The sequence below is a fragment of the Lonchura striata genome, chromosome 11 (assembly GCF_046129695.1).
Source record: "Lonchura striata isolate bLonStr1 chromosome 11, bLonStr1.mat, whole genome shotgun sequence".
In the NCBI taxonomy this organism is placed as follows: domain Eukaryota; kingdom Metazoa; phylum Chordata; class Aves; order Passeriformes; family Estrildidae; genus Lonchura; species Lonchura striata.
In genome coordinates, this window is record NC_134613.1 from 11,595,250 (window position 1) to 11,618,359 (window position 23,110).

The 23,110-nt window shown below is 40.0% G+C and overlaps 1 protein-coding gene across 1 annotated transcript in view; it reads left to right on the forward strand.

Moving 5' to 3' along the window:
- Positions 1-13,541, forward strand: part of PRTG (protogenin) — a 76,900-nt gene extending 63,359 nt beyond the window's left edge. Inside the window, 9 exon segments of the mRNA XM_021537397.2 lie at positions 2,062-2,157; positions 2,675-2,861; positions 4,507-4,634; positions 5,396-5,566; positions 9,160-9,342; positions 9,890-10,010; positions 10,954-11,119; positions 12,094-12,198; positions 13,272-13,541. Coding sequence (XP_021393072.1) covers positions 2,062-2,157; positions 2,675-2,861; positions 4,507-4,634; positions 5,396-5,566; positions 9,160-9,342; positions 9,890-10,010; positions 10,954-11,119; positions 12,094-12,198; positions 13,272-13,541 — 1,427 coding nt within the window.
- Positions 13,542-23,110: the final 9,569 nt, after the last annotated feature.

A 23,110-nucleotide genomic window follows, 5' to 3' on the forward strand; every position in this document is an offset into this window, starting at 1 on the left:
CTGAGATGCATGCTGCAATATTCCTCAACAAGGCACCCTTGATTTCAGTGTATTCAAACCACTTTTAGGACTTTTGAAAGATTTTTATCATTTATCCTTTTGGTTGGGCCAATTGTTCTTAAATTCACCTTGCATTTTTACAATTTTTTAAAAAGATTGAAATTTTTTGCATATAACATCTTAGAATTTTTCTGAATTTTCAATATTAGAATTCCATATTTTCTTTTATCACATGCTTAAGATTATTCTGTGTGTTTGTATTCATCTCCTTTTTTTCTGATTTGTAATTTGTTGCCTAGGAACAGCTGATGTAATCTGTTGTCAAAGTGCTATTGTAAAGTGAACAAAACCTTCAAAGCAAATAAGAATTTTACTCTGGTTTTAAAACAATGGGTTTTTTTCTTTTTTTTCCTTCTACATTTCATTATTTACATTACCTGCTAGTGATGTTAAAGTCTTCAAAAAATGGGAATGCCCTCCTCTTGCCTATTATACTATTAAGGTGAAACACATCAAAAAATACTTCAAATATAATAATCCAAATACAGGAACCCTTTTGCTTTTGCACCTGTATTTGGATTTTGGTAAAATGATGTTTCAAAAAAAACCCCATAATATACATAGAGATGCTAACTCTACATAGTGATATCTCATTTATAGCTGATAGGGTAACTACAGCACAAAAAGAGTGACTATTTCAAAATAAATATGAGAAGATTTTATAAAGGGCATTATTAGGAAATTACTCTGCCACCTTTACAGAAGCATGCAATCATTTTGTTGAGATGGTGTTGCTGGTGCAGTGACTGCAGAGGGAGCCAACGATCTGATGGAAACAAGTCCTGTTCCTGGTCCAGCAATGTCAGGACTTTGTGCTCCTGTTTGTTTCATGAGGGGCCACATCAAATCTCAGCTGAAAGAAGAAAGGGAAGAGCTTATTTTGAGAAGGGACAATATTATGGTGTCTTACAGCAAAGAAAAAAGACATGAGCAAGGTCTGCACAGTTATATAACATCTGAACCTTCTGAAAATCCTTATTAAAAGAAATAGGTTCATGTCATTAGAAGAGAATATCCCAGTACCTGCATTAGTACTGGGGTGAAGTTTAGCTCATATAAATTGATAGTAAATGCTGCCACCTGCAAATCCTTGTTGTGTGCAAGGGGTTGGTTGCAACTGCAGTTGCAAGAGAGTAGCTGCAGGAAGCAGAACAGCCACCCTGGTGCCTGTACTTGGCCTCCTGTGGGTGCCCCATGCCATCACCACTTAGAGAGCTCCAGGCCCCTTCCTAACTCATTTCTCTGCAGCAATTCGTCACTTGGATCAAGGCCAGCATGTCATCAACAGAGCAGAGTAACAGCAAACTGAAATGTGGCTAACCCAAAGGTGTGGGCAGGACTTGATCACAAAAGGGAATGAGGAGATCCTTCCAGCTTGGAATGGTGACTCTCTAGGAGTGCCAGAACCAGCTTTCAAGAAAACATATGGAGGCAGAACTTCCTAGTCAAAGCATTGTTAACAATCCCTGTTTCACAGTTTGTCTCCTTCAAAGCCTGGAACCAAAACATTTCCCATTTCTTTGCTGGGTGCTGTCTTGTCCTTGCTTTGACTGCCCTGCTTCCTTGCAGCTTGTGTATCCAGAAACAAATGTTGGTCTCTATGGTCTCCTGCTTTTGTTTTAACAAATCTTTATTAAAGGTCTGAAAACAATATGCTGAATCATACTACTAAATCTATCTCTGTAGCTGTGAAGGTGTGGCTTTGTTACAGATAGAAATGTGGTGCTTGTCCTACTCCCATCGATTCTGTTACAAACCTTTGATTTAGGCTATTGCAAGTGAGATTGGGGTATAACTGACTGTTTCTGAGCAAAGAATTGGGGGAGTTTGAAAAGCTGGAGAAAAAGACAGACTTCCAGGTATCCAGCCTGTCCATCAGTCTACTGCTTGTAGCAAACAAGTTTTGAAACAAACTTTCAGGAGCATCAAATTGTCTATCTGTAGAAGTCCAAAGAATTTTTTTTTTTCTTGAGCTTAATTATTCCTTTCCTCTTTCTGCAGATCCTAGAAGAAAGTATCATGTAAGGCTGCTGGCATACAACAATATGGAAGAAGGTTATCAGGCTGACCAAACAGTCAGCACTCCAGGATGTGTCTGTAAGTGTTGTAGATGTTGAGGTGTTTCAGGGTCCCAGCAGCTCTGTGTTTTTAACTTTTAAATTATCAATTAATTCTGTGTAAAACAGAGAACAAGAAAGACCATATCAGTGACAAATACTGCCTTAGTCATCCTGCAGCTGAGAGAGTCCTGTGCTCATGAAGCGCAGCTGAAGAAAGAAGACAGCCCAAGCACACTTCCTTCCCTTGCTAAACTACCTGCATCATCTAACATGATGTGTCTGTATCTTATGAGAGATGTATCTCTTTTTCTTGTCTCTTACTGATAGTTTTGACTTCATTTTTGAATAAACGAGTGGGATTGCAGAAATTATATGGGACATGTATTGGGTTAGGAGGGATCTCTAATAGCTTTAACCAGATTCCTGGGTCTGAATACCTGTAGTGCTGGGTTAGGGAAGATTTGTATCTAAACTGTGGGCTCAGAGCTCTTAATGTAACCAGCATCTGTATCCAGTGCAGTTATTACCTCCTGCTCCTATTTTGTTTTAACCAGCTGTCCGTGACCGCATGGTGCCGCCCCCGCCGCCTCCTCACCACCTCTATGCCAAAGCCAACACCTCCTCGTCCATCTACCTGCACTGGGGCAAGCCTGCCTTCACCTCCGCCCAGCTCATCAACTACACTGTGCGCTGCAACCCCGTGGGGCTGCAGAACGCCTCCCTGGTTCTCTACCTGCAAACGTGAGCGCAGCTCCTGGGACTCTTGGATGGCCACTTCCACACCCTTCCCACTCACTTTCTACTCTTCCTGCTCTCTTTGGATTTTCTTTTACTAGCAACAACTTTTATTTCCCTCAGAGGACTGTGTGTTTTGCCCATTGGCTGCTAGGGGTTTTTTAAGATCTATTCTTAGAACAGCTTCATTCTCTACTGGTGATCCTCGTGTTGGGTCATTGGGCTAGCTCTTTGATTGTTTAATGTCTTTTTAGCTGTCTAGGTTGAATTTAATTTTAAGCTATTTTTCAACTATACAAAAGAGCATACCTATTTTATAGGTAGCTTGTCTGGGCAAAGATGGGGCTTAGTCCAGTGTCTGATTTTAAGACCAAAAATGAGAATTTTTGAGGGGTTGAGCATTTTGCTGTGGGAATGCCATGTTCCTGAGTGTGTGGCCCCCTGCCAGGGGAAAGCTGAGTAGGATTGCTTGGTCTGCAGAGAAGCAATGTGTGGAGCACAGCATGGCTGAACAGGGAAGGGAGCCTGCCTTGGGCTGCTCTTCAGCCTCTGCCCAGGTGATGTGGGAGCAGAACACTTCGCTCCATACTGGGGGCTGTGGGGCTGCCAAGGGAATCCATGTGTGTAGCTCCCTCAACTTGAGTAAACTTCAGTTTACTCAAGCCTCTAAATAAGAGAAATGCTGTCTTAAAGGATAAATAGTTTCCATCCTTATATTCATGGTTCTCTCTTCCAAGAACACATCTGCTCTGTAACTGCCAGCTTAATGATTAGGCACAGTATAATCACCATGTAAAGGTCTTAGTGTGCAATGTGGAGCATAGCAATGAGTGCTGCTTTCTGTGATAGGATGAGGCTTTTGCAAGGACTGGTTACTGCCCCTGCAGTACAGAAGATGAAAATACTAAATGAGATTTAATAAAGCAATATCTGTAGAGTAAGACCATTTTAAACTGGGATTTAATCTTGATGATGGGGTATTATCATCCAGAATTAACCCTGGCATATATATGAATGATTTCCCTCTGCCCCAGAATCAAAGTAAAGTGAAATGTCTACAATTGACTTTGTGATCAAATTGTAAACTGCAGTATTATAATTAATAGAATCAATTCTGCAATTAATATATTACTAAATATTGCTACCAGATCAGTAAGCAGCATTCATATTCATCCTCTAAACATGAGGTATGGAGGCCATAAGTGGAAGGGATGTTGCCCATACAGCCAGCCTCTGTGTGTGAACTGGGAAGCAGATCCACGTGCCTTGTCAGCTGTGATGCTGGTTGAAGTTTGTTACTCCAGCTTGAAGCACAGTGTCCTATGGACAAGTGTGGAAAGAGCTGAGTTTGGGATACCTGCTGGTGATCCAGCCAACAATACTATTTGTGTATCAGCTGTTCAAACAACATTTATAAAAACTTGAGCTCACATCAATTGACAGCAGATACAACATCCTCCTGAGAGCTCCAGGGCTGGTGCAATTGCATTTCCAGATAGGCAGCACAGATGTGCCACATGTCTGGACTTGGGCTGGTTTGTCCTGTGTTGAACTGACAGTGGGGACCTACTCATGTGACTGAGACATCTGATTTGGGGATCCTGAAGTCAACTGCTGCTGTTTAATACATTTTATTCCTTCATCTGTCCAGGTCAGAGACTCACATGTTAGTTCAAGGTCTTGAGCCAAAAACCATGTATGAATTTGCAGTTCGACTGCATGTGGACCAGCTCTCCAGTCCTTGGAGTCCTGTAGTCTACCACACTACCCTCCCTGAAGGTAAGGAACCAGAAGAGGGACCCTATGGTTCTAAAAAGAACATTTTGTAAACCAAATAGTCTGAAAAACTGCTTATTAATTTTAGGCTGTGTGTAGGAGAGGGAAATCCTTTCCTCTGAGACACAGATAGTGCTCATCTTAGTGAGAGAGAGAAAAATGCTAGCAGGGAAATCCCTGTTTTGGAACTGTAAAATTCTTTTTCAAAATCCACCCTAAATCAGCATTGATTTTTGTATAAAGTGTGATGCTTTCACTACTAGCAGCAACTGACTAGAAATAACTTGAATAAAAACCTTAGAATATGCATGTATTGAAGAGGTGTGGCTGATTCATAGGCATTTATGAAAACATATTTTAAATCCCAGAAATTTTGGAAACTGTAAGAATATTATGCATCTACTGACTTAGCTGCTGGTTTGATTTACTGTCAGCTTGGTAGGGGAAAATCCACACCTGCAGCTCCATGTTCTCACCAAAGCAATGTTTGGGAGGTATTTGTTCATACAAATGGATAATGAAGTGGGAGGTTGTCAGTAACTGTTTCTTTCTGGAGATGAAGGAAACTTGCTTTTACAGAATCTAAGCTATTGACTGGCTCAGAGGATACAGGAGAGTGTCTCTGAGGAGCAGCATGTGCTTGTTTCAGTGTGGTGTCTGGGATGTAGCAGTAGCCATTAGGACTGCACATCAGTTCCTTTCTGAGCAATTTAATTGCATGTAAATTGGGTTAGCCTAATAGCATTGTGTTACTGTTCTCACAGCACCATCTGGCCCTCCAGTAGGAGTGAAGGTGACTTTGATAGAGGATAATACTGCTTTGGTTTCCTGGAAGCCACCTGATGGTCCTGAAACAGTTGTCACACGGTACACTATCCTCTATGCATCCAGGAAGGCTTGGATTGCTGGGGAATGGCAAGTGTTGCACAGAGAAGGTAAACTAAAATCATGAACCTATGAACTGGACAAATACTGATGCTACTTATAAGATGCTTTGTAACTTTCAGCAACCTTGGACTGCACTTCTACTATGAATTATGAAATAAATTCATATAAATGTTCACATGAAAGTTCCAGAGAGTTTAGAATTATTGCCATGGGAAGATGTATTAAAAAACAAGTTCATATTCAGAAGGTGAGGGGAGAAGGGGCTCTCTGTGTTGCTTTAGAGCTCAGTGTGTGCATGTAAACCAGAATGTCCTGTAAATCCAATTACATTCATCTTAGTTTCATTGTAACCATGATTGTGATGGTTTTCATTTTGTAAGTGCACTCTTTCAAGTCTGCAGTCTCTGAGATGTTTAAATGTGGCTGTGTGGGTTTATATGTTTCTGCCAATCCAGTTAGCTCTGTTTGCTTAATGAACTTTCTCCTACTCCCAGTAAATCACTCTGCAAATTCAGTTTAACTCTCTGGCTCTATTCTACTGCTGAGCCCCTGCTAATCTCACAGTACCTTGGGTATGCTGATGTGAACTGCAGTCACAGCTCTGTGATTAAATGTCGAGATAGTAAAAATTTTTGTAGGCACTTTTCTGAATAATACTGGGATTTGAAGAGCTGAATCAAGGACAGATTTCTACTGTAGCCAGAAGAAAAAAAAAAAAAGTAAAAGGCATTTATTGTTCCATTGATAGTCAAAATAGACAGAGGTAGTTCAGAATAGATAATGCTCTGATAATGTCTCAAACCAGAGAGGAAAACTCAGTGTTACAGAGTGAAGTCAGGTGCTTGAGCAGCCTATTTAAGAGGATTGCCCTGGAAGAGTTACTGTTTCATTGTTCGGTTTTGTTACCTGGCTGGAAACTTAGCTGTCAGGAGAGAGTGAGGCTGTAAATTTTCTGTGGAGATAATTCTAAAAACTTAATGAGTAGCTCTCACAGAGGATAATTCATTTCACCATCATGGAGACTGAGCTGTTCTAGTTCAGAGCTGCTGTTCTTTGTGCTGCTTCTGAGGAGAGGGCAAAGGACCAGCAGCCCCTGTGAAAGGTGGCAGTGCCACTTGATCTGCTGCAGCACAATGGAGTTTGTCAGGCTGGCCTCAAAGAGAATGGGCAGCTGTGAAGAGTAACAGGAAAATTACTATTAAACTGAATTTGTGAAAAATAACTACTCTGAAATATCGATCACATCTAACTACAGGGGAAGATTGAGCCTTCAGGTTTTCACTATTAAAATTGTTCAATGAAAGAGTAATTTCAATAAAATTGTCCAACCAAATTGTTAGAAGAAACAGTGATATTGTTATATTAAAGGACAAATTTACAGTTATTTTTTTACTCAATAAAAATCCCAGCAGATTTAAATTCACAGAGAGCTTATATTTGAAGACTACATCTTGTGATTCTCTTGATGATACACTGTATTTGCTGCTTGCAGCAAAGTGGCTGAACTGCTTTCAGATACATTGTGCAGCTCAGTCATGCCTGTGAAACTGAGCAGCATCTCTGGTAGTATTTCACCAGAGATTTCGGATGGCAGGATGGCAGTAACAGTAAACATTTTCATGTGGTCCCATACTGAAAGTGTTGGAGGGAATGAGCAAATGGAGAGCTATAAATCTTGGTGTATTACTGTGTCCATCAATGTTAGAGCCACAAATTTTGCATTTAGACAGATATATAAGGGCTTGAGGCATGGTGTGGAATTCAGGCATCTTGACACGTTAGGACAATCTGTTATATCTTAGTTAAAGTGTAGATGCAAAAGTCTTTGAAAGGAAATTAGTATGTAGAGATAAATTTGGGCACATACCATGATCTTTTCTGTGACAGTCCTTTCAAAGGTAATCTTTGGTAGGAGCAGGGTTTGGGTTTTTTAATGCATTTATTCAGATTCGATCAGTTAAACCTATGCAATAAATAGCATTGTTTTGTCTTGATGCTAAACTTGTTCTGCAGAAGATTTGTGAAATCTCAATTCCATTCCATTGTCATACCTCCAGAGAAATCCCCTCAAATTAAAAAAAAAAACAAAACAAAAAAAAAAACAACAAAAAAAACCCCACCAAACCAAACAACCCCAAACCAACCCTTCCACTTATAAAATCCTAGTATGGGCTACTAGTTTATGCAGGACATTTTCTCCCAGTCCACCCCTTAATTAGACTGAGCTTGTGTTAGGCCTGGCAAAACCAGAAAATATAACTGCATTTTAGTGCTGATTAATGATGTGAGTTATGTTTCAGCCACCTCCCCCTTCTTCCCTAGCTCTCTTCAAGTGGATCAGAAGTTACAGCCCTTGCACACTTGGTGTGCAGTAAATCAGTACCAAGTGCTCACTTTCTTTAGCAATGCAGCAGATTGGAAAGGAGCTGGTGGCAAGGAGCCTGTGATATTGAAATGTGACCTTTCACCCTTGCTGGTGCTAAATATTACAGCTCCTTTGGTTACAGATACCTCACATTTTACTTCAAATGCTCTCAGCTAATGGGTTTTTTTAATGGAAGAACTGAAACAGCTTTTGAAGTAGCTTCCTTTTTGCCAAATGTATAATCTTTTCTGCCAACAAAACAGCCTTATATTTATAGGCTCCCCTGATACTATAAATTTTGACTTCTCAAACTGATTAAAAAAGTTAAAATTTTGACTTAAACCTGAGAAGGTAAATGGAGTATGTGAAAGCAAAAAGATAGATTTAGTGCTGTAGCTGCCACTGTTAGGGAAATAAAAGTAGCATATTTCTGTGGTAGCAAGAAACACAGGCATTTTAGAGATGAATTGGAATTCTAAGCAGTAGTTGCAGTCCCTGGGCAGGCAAAGCTCTCATTGACTTTGATAGGAGTTTTGCTGTCTAAGGACAATGCCAGTGAATCCTATTTATGTTCTTAATCTTTTTTCCTGCCTTCAGGGACTTTAAGAAATGAGTCCCTAGCATATGAAAAAGACATTTTCTCTAATATTCTTAGTAGCACAGCTTAGATGCACAGTAATCAAGGAAGCCTACACAGGTCTAAATAGGGTTTACTTTTATTTTAAAATCATGGTATAAAGCACTCTTGAAGAGATGTCCTGTTCATTTAACTAGACCTGAAATTTGATAAACTGAACCTGGATTCTTTTGTTAATTTTTATTCATGGTATAGCAGGTGGAGGAGAGGCATATGTGTTCTATATGAGAGAGGTTTCATGCTTTGGTTTCTCTGCCTGAGAGTCTGGTTAAGGCTGGGTGCAGCTCCTCACAGATGTGATCACAACATAAAGGCTGTCACACTGAAATGCAGCTCTGCTAGATTTAGGGTTGGTGTGCTGTGTGTCACAGCCAATACTTGAATCTTGGTTTTGAATTACTGGCACTTCACAGTGTCCTATGCTCAAATAGAATGGAGAGAAAGGAAGGGACGAGAATGCAAGCCCTGTGTTCATTCTGTAGCTTGTATATGCAGGGTAGAACATATCAAAGTGACCACAATCCTCAAGCAAGATTTAGAGGTGCTATTGGGGAAAAAAGTGTAGGTCCCAATGTCTAAATCTGAGTTTTTTCCTAAAATTTTGTCAAACTGGAACTGTTTATTGTATCTTTTCATAGGAGCAATGACCATGGCTTTGCTGGAAAACCTTATAGCAGGAAACATCTACTTGGTTAAAATAGCAGCCTCCAATGAAGTGGGAGAAGGACCCTTCTCAAATGCAGTGGAATTTGCTGTCCTGACAAAGGAGACATCAGAGTCTAACCAGAGACCTAAACGCTTGGATTCTGGAGATTCCACAGGTCAGTAGCCATGTTTTACTTACTCTGTCATAAGTACTGGGGAGAAAAGACCCCTGTTTGTTTTAGCTGTAACCCCTTTCTGGGTAAACCATTCTGTTTTATGTGAGGCACTCCTAATAGTGTTGCATTTTCTTCTTCTAAATGAAACAATTTTGGAATTTTTATCTCAGTTCAACTCAGAACTGGTCTAATTCTCGTGCTCAGAAATTGAATGTTTGCCTTTCAAATGAGAATACATAATTGGTTTGAATTTTACATCAGTAACTTTGCAGCCAGTCTTCTAAGGCATTTCCTTTTAGTCCTTTATCAGTGGCACTGGGTCTGTCCTCTTCCTCCCCTCTCAGGACTGCACTGATCAGACACTCCTATGGTCTACAAGTTTTATTTTCAAAAGTATAAAAATGTATGACAGAGAAGGCCTGGAGATCTCATTAGAAGGAAGCATTTGTCTCTGTGGTTGTAACTTTAACCTTATTAATTTCCTGTCAGGGAGCAGGAGTTAACTCTTTTTATTTACTGAGCCTTTCTGTGTTCCTTTTTGATACAGCTTATTCTGACTATTACCATCTGGACCAGAAATCAATGACTGGCATTGTTGTTGGGGTTTGCATAGCCTTGACCTGCATCCTTATCTGCATCCTGATCTTAATTTATCGAAGTAAAGCCAGGTATGTTTTTGTTCTCAAAGACTGGCCTCTTTTTCACTGTACTCACTCTAGGACATGCCTTCTCCTCCAAGAGTTCTGTGAAGTACTCTGTCACTTCACCTGTTTCTACCAGTGTTGGAAACAAAGCAATTTGTTGGCTCTTCCTACTGTACCTGAGGCCCCTCTGCAATGAAAAGGAGGAAGACCCCATGGAGTGAGTCAGTGGTGATGCTTTGACAGCTCAGTATGATGCATGTGTCCAGCTGAACCCCAGTTTTGGGTCAGATAAGCAAGCTGCTGTTATCATCTGCTCCTCCTGATGAACCCTCCAGCCTGCCCACACCTGGCTGGCAAGGCTTTATCCCCCTGGTGCTGCTGGACAAGAGGAACTCTGACATAAAGGAGTTCCATGATGCAGATTTTAAAGCAGATCCCTGATGCAGTTTCTTTGCAGTGGTGCAAGCCACTGTCTGTGTCTGTCATTAGCTAGAGGGTATAAACTGGCCCAGTGACTCTGCCCAAAACTTTGGGATCAGAACAAATATAAGTCACTTGAAATAATAAATTAAAAAACTCACTGAGAGTGTTTTTCGGTAACAAGGGCTTTTTAGCTTCCATGCAGGAAAAAATACAGATTGGGAGACAGTCTCTGTGCAGTATGGTAGAATGAGAATGGTCTTAATGTCATTAGTAGTTACTTCCTGCCAGTAATATTACTAATCATGACAATTCCTGTCTGCATATAAGCTTGTAGTCTACTGTGTATGATTAACTGGAAGCAGATGTTATTTTTATCACAAGCAATAACATTTAAATTCCATGTGAGTTAGGAGTATCATATAACAAAATGTAAATGCCAAGAATATACCAGGATTACTTGATTAATAGCAGCTTTGAAGTTTATCCTTGACTTTTTTTATTGTATTCCTGTGGGTCAATTTTATTCCTCCTTAACATTGTGTAGGAAAGCATCTGCTCCTAAGCCTGTGCAGCAAAGCACTGACCAGCTGTCACATACCAGCATCTCATTAGCCAGCCCTAGTGAGGTGGAGAAGAATATTGAAGGAATTGCAGAGAATGAAGAATCCTTATTGCCAATGATAGTGGGAAACAGCTTCATTGATGCTAAGGTACTGTGAGTTTTACTAACGCCCAGGTCAGAAATCTTCCTTTAGAATTCATTGTTATAATATCAGAGTCCTTATCAAAAGTAAAGTATATATCCTATGAACCTCCAGGAGGCTATTTTATTAATGGGACAAGTACAAAGCTGGCAATCCAGGCTCAGATTTTCAAGACTTATCTGAAGGTTCAGCTGGAGACCTGGTTGAGTACATTTGTCTTCAACTGTACTCTGCAGATTGCAGTTTGGCCCTGGTACAGCATCAGAGGATGAAGGCTCCACAGACTTGGGGCTGCTGGGTGGCCTCTGCTGGTCCCAGGAGAAAAGTGAGAGTTCCTGTCAGCACCTAGCTCAGTCAGTGCCTGTGCACAGGCTAGTCAACTATGGCACTAGGCAGGTGTTCAGGAAAGGATTATTTTTCCATATATTTACTGGTAAGACAATGTTGCAGTTTATAAACTCATACTCAGTCACATTATAAATTAGGCTAGAGGCAGGATGTACCAGTGGATGTGCAGAACCTTCAGTCCAGGAGGCCAGTGTGACACCACAGTGGCCTTTCTTTCACATGCACACATACTGTGTTCAGGCTTCTTCTGTTCACACTGCAAACTTGAGTGCAGCTGCTCCCTGAGGAGATGTGTGAGAGCTGAGAAGTGGAAATGGACCCAGCAGAGACACAGACACTACTTAGGAATGCCTCACTCTAAGTACTAGAGCAAGAGCAGTAGCTGGAATATTTTGTTGTGACTGCAGTATTGCAGCCTTGGGTTTGGACAGAAAGCTTGCCAGATTTAGCAGGTCTGCTCTTGACTTGTCTTGAGCAGATGTGTACCAGACCACGAAAATGTGATTCACTATTGAGGCTTCATTTGTCTTCATTTTCAGTATGGAACCAATAGGTAGGAATAGAAGAATATTTTCAAGTCTCTTAGAAATTTACTTTATTAAAATAAATGTCTGCATCTTCCTCTGCTGTAGGGAGGATCTGATCTGATTATTAACAGCTATGGGCCTGTCACAAAGACTAATGGCAAGAAAAGGTGGCTGTTTTTCCAAGATGCTAAGAAGGTGAAGACTGAGGAGGTAATTGCTCTAATGGGCAGAGATACACAATCTTTACTGTAACACCTGCTTTGCAAAGGAAGATACATAGCTCTCTGTTTATGGAAAAACATATTTAGTGGTCTTAGTATTAATTGGATAGTTTCAGTTCTGTAAGTTTGATGGCGTTCTATCTCACCATAGTAAAGTCTGACAGAAATTCCATTTTCTGACAGATATTGTTGTCAGGACGCTGTGACTCTTTACAGTTGGCAGACACTGTAACTCTGCAGTTTACTGATTGTTTACTTGCCTTTGCCTTTGTATCTGTGAACAGAGAGAAATATTTCTGTGCACTTTGCATTGCATTAACTACTTCTGCAGAGACTCTGTATAAATATAAATACATATTAAACATATATTTACAAATAAAAATAATATTAAAATAGAAAGAATCCTTTCCTACTCTGCCTGCTAAAATTTTTGTTGGCTGAAGAGAAAAAAATAAAGGAAAGTAGATGATAAACCCAAAGTACTGAGAAAATTGAGAACCTGAATAGAACTGTCTGGCTTCTGAAATTGTTAGTCTGGACATATTTGCTATCTGGCTGAGAAAAAGAGCAGTTTGAAACTGAAGTGTTAAACCAAATCTGGAACATTACTATGCAAATTCATACCTATGGAACATAAAACCATTCTTGATTGTACTTTAACTTGTATTGTGCTCCTGTGTGTTTAAGAATTAGAAAGTCTTGATATTCATGTAGTAAATTCATACTGAAAAAAATTTCTACAAACAGCTGTGTATTTCTGATGCCTCTATATGAAAAATATTTGCTATCAGCCAAGGAGTACCGCTTAAAGAATACGCATGAGGGGATGGGAGGGAGCTCTACCAAGTGTGTTTTTAAAATAACTCTTCATCTTTCTAGTGAAATATTTTTTTATTAGCCACGCTTACCTAGAAGGATTATTTCATCTACTGTGGAAAAGTATGAGCAAGACTTGAGGTTGATTATTTTTAAACTCCTCCAGGAAGAGAAGCAGGAAATGCAGTAAAAGTTCAAATTACGGCTCAGCTTTTCTGAGGCTCTTTTCTGTGTGCTCTTGTGCAGCCCCAGAGGAGGTTCGTGTGTCTGTACCAGCCCGGCCCGGCCGCGCTGCTCCGCCAGGCCGGCTGCCCGGGCTGCCCCGGCCCGCGGTCCGACTTCCAGCCGCCCTTCGGGGCCGCGGCCGACACGGAGCACTCGGCCAACAGCGAGGGGAGCCACGAGACCGGCGACTCCGGGAGGTTTTCGCACGAGTCCAACGATGAGCTTCACCTCCCGGCCGTGGCGGGCGCGGGGCGCTGCCCTCCGCGGAGCCTCCCCGCCGTGCCCGACTGAGCCCGGCCTCCGCCCTGTCTGTTCGAAGGACAATGAACAGGAGCCAAAGTTTCACTGTGGAAAGCCTGGCTAACCTAGCGGGCGATCCATAGTTCTGTTGAATGTTGGGGTTTTGGTTTTTTTTTTTTTTTCCTGTATTTTGGGTTGTTTTTTTAAAGCTCACTCGTTTTGAATGTTCGGTGGTCAAAAAATATGAAAGGAGTGAACATTTCTGACTAAGGTTAAAAATATGTCACTGGAGCAAAGGGAAGGCTGTTGGCCCTTTTGCTGACTATCTACCTCAGTTTGCCGAGAGGTGAACTCTGAATGACGACTGCTTTACCTCATTTGTGTTCTAGTTGGTCTCAGCTATGGAACTGATACTTCCTAGTAGTGTTGTTTTATTTTAGGGGTTTTTGTTTTCATTTTCCCACCTCACCCCAAGTGGTGTGCAGAGTGTGTGTGTGTGTGCGTGCATGTGTATGACTCAGTGATCAGGGAGTTGTATAGGTTGGTGGACAAGATTGTTTAGCTGAAGCTCTGTCTTTAAAAAGAAGGAAACCTCAGAGTATAAAATGTTATGATTTCATGTGGTTGACACAGAGTATGTTAAAAACTGGGAGAACTGAGACTTCCACATATACAGCCACATGAAATCTTTTGTACCTCTTGATTTCTTAGACCCTCAGTAAACCTAGGACAGTGCCTTTCCTCAGAAACCTGGGCCAGCATATATGCTGTATCCCTGGGGCTCTGGGATGTGCTGGATTCCCCAGAGTGTGACAAATATTGCCCCTGTATTCACAGTTAAGGCTAAAAATAATAGCAAAATGAAGAAGTACTCAGCATTTTCAAACAGCTTGGTTTCACCTGAGAGTTATGGAATAGATGACAACACTGAGTATTCCAGTATCACAGTACTTCTTAGCAGTGGTGCCTTGCATTATATATTATGAAATTACTGATTTGCCTTATTCCTTTTTAGTATTCATAAAGTTCCTTTGGAGTACAGAAAGATGCCTTAAATGCTTCTTAGATATTTTAAATATACTGTAACATGAGCTTATAGCTCATTTTTACCCATCTTTGATTGTTAGCATTGTAGTAAGTCTCAGAAATGTTGTTAGGATGCAAACCTGCTCCTTGCCTTCACCTAGTGTGCTATTAGCCAGGAATTTTAGCTCAGGGAGTGACTTAACCTATATGCCAATCTAAAACTCTGATTAGGCCACCATGAGAAATAAAAAAAGCCAGAGCTTTAGTTGAAGAGTCTGTTGAAAGAGGTGAGTACTGCTACTGCCTTGAACCCATGCAATTCCTGTTTTATACTACCTCCTTTAAAAATTATTCTAGTGTTTTGATGTTTTTGTTGTTGTTTTTTCCTGTACTCAGGGAACAGTTTGTTACTTTTAAGCTGCCTCACGGAAACGTGGAGCAAACTGACAGGGTATCATTTTTTGTTTTAATAGGAGAGAGCGAGAGACAGGGAGGAGGCTGGAATCATCCAATGTTATAAACTTGCCTGTATCTATATCCAGTCCTCTTCTCACTCCTCCTCTTTCCCTGTTCTACTTTTAAAAAAAAAGTAAGAAAGAAAGAAAAAGAAAAAAAAATTAGGCATATGTTTTTACTTTAAAAAATTGTTTAAAATATAATGTGAGAAATCAACCATAGGAAATCCTGGCTCTATTTAAGTCTGTCAGAACTCCCACTGACATTACTGGGGCTGAGATGTCACCTCCAGGTGTGCCAGGCTGACTCCTGATGCTCCTCAGTACCTGTAGGTGGTCACAAGCTGTGGGTAAGCCCTACTCTCGTGGTTGGATTGTGCTGAGGAATCGGGCTCTGGTTCCTGGAGTTCTTTCCCCTGGAACTGTTGCCAGTCCTGAAGCACACAGCACACACTCACCTCTCCCTAACAGTGGCAATTCAAATGCTTGAAGAATGATCTTGTACCAAAGACTTTTCTGTGGAGGAGAAGGAGGCCACATATTATCCAAAAGAATTTGAACTAGTTGAAAAGCTATAGGTTTGAAGAGCTGAATACATTTTATTGTATAAGTAGTTACTAACAGAAACCAACAGGACTCGATTGTAGTAGCCGATTGCATAGGTGAGTTGTATTTCACAATTTTAACTACCTTGTTGTTACAAGAGCCTTTAAAGAAAGTTAAAATACCAGCAGATATCTCCAAAGAATTCCAAGTGTAATTTTTTTCTCCAGCTTGTAGTTGATGAACAGTACAGTATTAAGAAAAATATTTTTAAACAGTTTTTTTACTACTTGCTGAAGAAAAAGAGAACTTTTCACCAAAGATTTATTTTCGGTCTTGTCAGGCAGAACGTGTAGTGTACAGCTGTTTTTAGTTAGGTAGAGTGTGAATTAATCAAAACTAGAGTAAGAATGTGTAACTGTAGCATGAAGTTTCACACTTCATCTTTCAGAGTAGCCTTGTGTTAGTTGCATTCAGAAAGAGCTGATATGCAGATGGTAACTGCTTCTCCAAAGACTTGTTTGCTGTAAGTACTGGCAATGGGGTATAATTTAATGGTCCTCGTTACAGGTAAATACTGTAAATCCTAAACTCTTCCTTCCAAAGACCCATTCTGTAGTTTGACCTATGGATAATCTGAGAGAAATGGACTTCATATAAAATCTGCCAATCTTATATAGATGTTTGCAGTTCAATAGCCAAAGAGTTGAAAATACTCAGTGTATTAGAGAGCAGCAGAACTGGATTCATCACTTAACGATTTATCAAGGTACTTCTTATCAGCAAATAAAGAAAACCAAAGATATTTAAGGTTACCTCAGCATACAGGCAAGCTTAGTTAGACATTAATTATTCTGTCTTTTTCTTTATTTTTATGTTAACCAAATATAAAACACTTCTCCAGAACCCAGTCTACATTCATATGCTTCCCTTTGGCACAGTTATGAATTCTACAGAGCAAAAATTCTCTCCTCAAAATTCATGGCCTAGTACTAATATATCACAAGATTTTGTGAGAGAAAATTTGTCTTATTATTGAAAACACCAACAAGGTAAGCAAAGGAATATCCAGAAAAATTGTATAAATTGATGATGTCTCAATTGAACATAATAGCAGAATCAATCCTTCATAATTGTAACAGTGCAAAATTTAAAAGTTTAAATGCTTTATAGCCTTGAGGCCAACACATGTGATTATAAATATGATCTTACTAATGATAATTTTTTTCAAAGTTTATACCCATGGGAATGAGTTTTTCACTGAGTTTTTCATTCCATTTGCCTAGAAGGGGCTGGCAGAACACAGCAGGCAGACTGGTTTCAGGTTTTCCAGGTTTTTCTTCTATGTTATGTCTGTAGAAACTGGGTCCTGGAGAAAAAAATATAATTTCTTAATTATGAATTTTGCTAAATATGTTCTGGAAGATGAACATAAATGTGGAATTTAGTGTTACACTATGTGAAATGATTTTGTTTAAGTGTTGTAAGAACTAAGGGACCATGGCTGGTGTAATGAGTGTATGTGCAACCCTTGTGTTTAAAAAAAAAAAAAAAAAGCAAAAATGTTACTGTTGATGTGACTTGAAAAGCATCAAAACTTACAGAGGAAACCTCCAAACTGACTTCCATGGTGATAGTGTTTGTAGGAATGGATCTGCCCTTCAGCGCCACAGCAAGGCCTGGAGTCAAAACGAAATACTCAATCTGCCCACAGCTACCCTTGTATGCTTTCTTCATGTTTAACAAATACAAAGCACTGCCATCTTTCAGGAGTATTCCAGGATTGGGAATGTGTGTGCTGTGCAGGACAGGGCACATCACTTCGTTACTTTTTAATCACTCTGTTGTTGTTACGAGAAACCTGAAAAATCTACATACCACTTTCAGTAATTTCCTATATTAGCTCTCCATTTTTTGGATAACTGATGATATTTTTAACAGGAAAGAGTATCAAGAGATTGCTTTGCCTGTTTTTCATTATTCTTATAGTTCATTCCTTCTCTGGGTTTAATCCCAAGCTTTTGATATGAACTTCATCGTGTTTGTCTTATTCAAATCAGGGTCCTCATCTTGTTTCTTTTTAAGTCTATGGGAGAATTAATTTGTATTTCAGTTTGCATAGTATGGACAAACTACATAAGCTTCTGTTTGTTTTTTAAATTTTCACACTACTATTATTTTAAAAGTACAGAAGTCTTAGAACTCTCCATGAATCCAGTATTGGACTGTAGTAAACACTCAGTATTTCAAGTCAGTTTACCTCTTTTTCATTGCAAATCAAGTCAACTTGAATGACTTACTTGCTGTAGCCTGGGTGTACATAAGCACAGCTATTGTTGGCTCTCAGTAAAATGTTACTCGGAGCAAACTCTGAACTTTTGTTAATTTTATGAATTTTTGCTCATTTCATTAAGTTCATGCAGGGAAAATTCCATCTCCTAACATGGGGAACATTGGTAGGTTTTGCAGGGCACTCCATGTTTAGCCCAAAATCCCATTCATGGCAATCAGAGAGAGCTGCACAGGTGTAATGCTGGTGGTATTTCACAGAAATCAATTAACTGACATTATTCTCATAAAACTGAAAGCAGAATTACACTTAGTGATTGCTGAAGTGGTAGTTCTTAGCTTGAGCAATTGTTACACGCTTGCAGTTGCTGCAGCTCTGCTAATGACAGGCAGCCTCTAAAGCAGAGGGATTCCTCTCTCCTGGAAATACTGAGCACCTTTCTACAATAACACTATAGCAGTTTGGAGCATGTGTTTCAAAAAACACAGTTCTTCAATACAAGTCCAAACCCAAATCACTTTCTGTTAACAGAGAAAAGAACATTGCCTCAAATGTAAGTTTATTTCTTTGAAGTTCCTCTAGATTTATGCTGAGCCCGCTCCTGACTGACTCAAAAGGGAAATAAAATCATGCTTAAGGCTTTGCTGAGTTGGGCCCTCTGGTTCCATAGGGCTCCTTCAAAAACAGAAGTTTTCAGCTTTTCATGGTTGCATATACTCACATTACATGTGCCTGGTGTGTTTTCAGTGAAGACTAACTGTATATGAAAAACTGATTTATACAAATGTTGCTTTTTGATTGTTTGGGATTTTTTTTTTAATTTTTTTTTTTTTAAGTTGTGAATAACTTGCCAGTGTAGGAGCCAGGTGTGTATCTGACATTGTGGTGGTCTGGATCCTTTCACTCTGTGTGCCATTTTCTTCTAAGGGCAGCAATGGCTGACTGGCTAATGGAGGATGGAGCTGAATTGTATTAATTTTATATTTGTCTCAGGGGATCAGCTCCATGAATTCCATTGCATGAGGGAAGCTAATGTTTGCCCTGATTTGAATGTAACTTTTTAATGTCTTTTAAAAACTATTTTGTTTAATAATGTGGATTTGTTTTTCTTTTTCTAGCATTCTAGTAAATGTTACCTAGTGTGTTGGTTCATTTTCCCCCTCCAGGGTTGTTTATATACTACCCCAAGGTCATGCCAAAAAATAATAGAAGTTTAAATGCCAAATGTTTATGAAACTGCTGTCTAAATACTGATTGATTGCACAGTTGAAATAAAAGTTTTCCTTAGTAAAAGAGTTACTTGATATTTTATTTTCAGTGTCTCTTGAGGAGTGGCTTAAAACAAGGAAGATAAAAACTGCAGCAACTCATTTCAGGCTGAGCAGATCGGGATATTGTTGGCACTTGAAGTTATAAAAAGATTAGACAGTAAACTGAACGTATCATTGAATTTCATAGAACTTTCCCAAATATGTATTCATTTATCATTTATGTACCTGGAATTATTTCCCACTTAAATCTCTGTGTCCCACTGCTGAACATCCATGCAAGATCTCTGTTCTGCTTTATTTTCATGGGGTATGAAACGTGGTTCTCAGTGCAGTTGCTCTCAAAAGCCTGGAAAGCTGCTGACAAAGCTGCACTGCTGAGTTTCCCCAGCACATTTACACCTGCTTCTAAGCTTTTCTTTGCAATAGTAACTCTTTGGAAGAGGGAGCTTTACTGCTTAGTTATTGCTACTGAGAACAAGGATTCTGGACTGTAAAAATGAACCTGTACTAACCAGCAGTAACATAACTGGAAATTGCATCTGGTTCCTGTTCTCACCTAGAGAAAGAGCAACATCTCTGGTGGATTGCACTGGTAGAAGCAGCCCTGGTTTGGGATCTGATGCTGTGCTACCTGCCTGCAGTCTGCCACCAACCTGAAAGTTGAGCTACAGACAGGTGAGTGCTGTGGGCCACTTACACTGTTTGGCCACATTCATTGAGGTGACAGCATTGCTATTGTTTTGTTTAGTTATCAGTGACAACAATCTACAGTCTTAGCTTATCTGTTTTTTGGATAAGAGGATCAATACCTTGGAATATGAAGGCCAGCTGGGCTAAGAATCTCCTTTGCACCTGAAGCCAGACTTCACATCTTGTTATATATGAAAAAAGACCTCTGCTTTCCTTCCATTTATTAAATTTACTTCTCTGAATATATACAAGTAAATCCAGTTGGGTTTTCTGTTTGGGGATGCATAAACATTTGTTACCTGTAGGATTAAACTGTGCCTTCTGATACGTGCTGGTACTGTGCAGCCCAGCCTGTTTTCCCTTCTTCCTGTCTCTGCAGTCATGGCTCAGCATTGATTGCTGGAGAGTAAAGCATATCCTCTGTCAGTAAGAGAGAAGCTGCAGGTGCTAATGTTGCTGCTGTTCATGTTGCACGTTCTACTCCTTCTATAACTGATGTATTAAGCCTTGGCTTCACCTTTTCTTCCCCACACAGCAAAGGAGATGGGATTTGAGCCCCTCTCTCTTCACATACTTGCATATTAGAGCCCCAGGTAAACACATTCAGATCTGACAAGGAGAGATCAAACTGTTTCTACCTGAAAGAGGAGTGTAAGCTTTATGTAGATGCCATAATTTAAATGCTATTTACATAGGAAAGTACCTTTAAGACATACAGAAAATAGAAAGAATTCAGGATCTAGCTGTGCTCAGTGACAGAGATGCTGTTCACAGATGTCCCTGGCCCATAGGTTCACCCTTGGCTGCCAACAGATGCCTGGGCTCTGAGCTCCTGCCCGTCCTGGTGACTCTGAGTCCCCTGCAAGGACCAGCTGAGGTGGTTTTGGAGTGCTGCCAAGTGGCCCAAGTTCCTCTGGAGAGATGATTCAAGTGTCACTGGAAGCTGACCAAAATTCCAGGTGGGTTCAGGGAGTGCTGGATACTGTAATTATCCACAGTTTTGAAGGGTGAAAGTAAATTTTTATGGGCAATGGAAGATAATGTTTCCTATTATACTCTGCGGGACATTTTAAATCACTGCCTAAAACACTGGATTCTACTTTAGCTGGAAATAAAATGGGGACTCCCCAGAGCTCCTGTTAATAGAATGGTTTTGAATTTCCTTTTATCTGCATAGCAATACACTGGGAAAAAAAAGATTTTCATGAGTAAAGTAGCAAATTTCTGGCTAGGCTGCCAGGCTATTGCACCACATGAAAGCAGGAAAAGTGTTGCATACACTGCAGCTCACTACAGCCTTTTAACAATTTTCAGTTTGGTGTGCTGGTCTAGGAGATTAACCCCCCTGGTTTGCTGAAAACTATCAGCAGGGGATGAGTGACAGGCCTCAATCTATGCTGCCTCCTCACTTTTTGCAGTTTACAGACACAATAGCATAAAACAATCCCACTGAATTACTTGCTCATAGCCTTCCTTATGATAGGTTATACAACTGAAGTTGGGAGTAAGATAGTTTACAGCACAGACTGTAAAATAAAAAAATCCCATTAAAATTATTCATGTTAGCAACCATCCTGCTTTGGAATAGGTCCTGAATATTTAAAAGTCAGTAACAGCTTGCTCAGTCTCTACCAAATAAAACAATCTGGCTTTGCTTTACACAAAACCCACAGTCAAGGCAGAATGAATCCCTTGAGATCGAGATTTCCAGCTTCAAAGGATAAGTAAACCCCAGGCTTGAGTTTCTAAGTATTTCAATTAAAATTCCTCTGATAAATCAAAAGAAAGACAAGCTCTAGTTCATAATAGGAAGAATTCTGGCTTTTAGAATACTTTACAGAAAAATGGCTATATTAAGGAGCAAAGCACTCTCATTTTTTGTAAACTGCTTCTCCACCTCTGTGGTGTAGGCAGCATAGGATACAATCAGTGGAGAAGGTCAGCGTGCCAGAAGCCATTGTAGCACAGCTGACAGCCCCAGCCAGTCCCCAGGAGCTCACCTGTGCTGGGAAAGGCTCAGAGGTCACCTCCATGCTGGGCTGTGGGGCACTGGCCAGGGGTGGGACCCTGGCACCCAGCAGTGCTGGCTGCTGCCACAGCCTGGGGTTCAGAGGTCTCAGCCCAGGGGAGGAGGTTGCCATTTATAGTGGGGATGACTGGAAACAGCCAGAAACAGGAGCACTCCGCAACTTGGTTTAGCATTCAACAAGGTTTTAAGAGTTTATTATGATGTTTCTTTTCTGTAGCTCAACAGGGCCAAAACAGAGCCCAGCCCTGCAGTTGCAGATAAGAAAATGACAGGATCCCCAGAGGAACAGCTGTATAGTATCCTAAAACCTCTGCCTCTAAATATACCATTTGGAATTGTCCCCACTAAACATAATACATGCCAAGTAATTTAATCCAGTTTGGTGTTTGCAGACAGATAGTGCATATCTTTCAAATAATTCTACATTCTTTTCTTGAAATCCTGGATTTCATGTGAATTTTAGCCTGGGGATTAGGGAGGCTCCTCTCAGATGTAATGGATGAGTGCAGCATCTATGTAACTAGGTCATGGTGTACTTAGGCATATTTAGTTATCTGTTCTTGTGTTCTTCCCTACTTTAGTGGCACAATAAACAAAAGAGGGAATGAAGTTGGATTTGTTATCTCCTCTCCAAGGATGGCAGAAGACATTTCATAGTGGAGTTTTTTTGTTACATTTTCTAACAATGTTTGTTATTTTTCTTTTTCATTTTGCATTTTGTAAGCGATGAAGTGCAGGAATTAAATGCTTCCCTTCTTTTCATCAGACCACGATAAACAGGAAAATGCAAAGGATTCAAGATGATGATCCAGAAAGAGCAAGAAATTGCATTTCTTTCCTTTCCCCACAGAGTGTCCCCATTTCACTGTTCGTTGCTCAACAGGCGACCACCTCTGAATAGGCAGAAGTCCATTTTGCAGAGAAGCCTACAAAGGTTATTAAGCATGTATTTGTCCCTTTCTAAAAGGTACTGTATTGCAGTCAACAAGGCAAACTGAGAGTTCCCTTTTACTTATCACAGAGGTTCTGTCTTGGTGACTTGAAAATCAAATGAGGTTTTTTAATAAGTATACACACACTGGATTGCTTGTCAAAACTTTTGTTGTTTGGTATATATATAGCTGTGAATACAATAATTAAACTTAAGTTCCTAGATAATATCATCTTTATATTTTAACTCTTTAGATGCTAATTATTTTTATATATATTGTATATAAAATTTTATCGTTTAAAACTAATGCAAAATTGTAGGTTTTAACTTCGTAAGTTGTGCATTGTTGGCAAGAGTACCTGAGTACATGAAAGCTGCTGCTTTT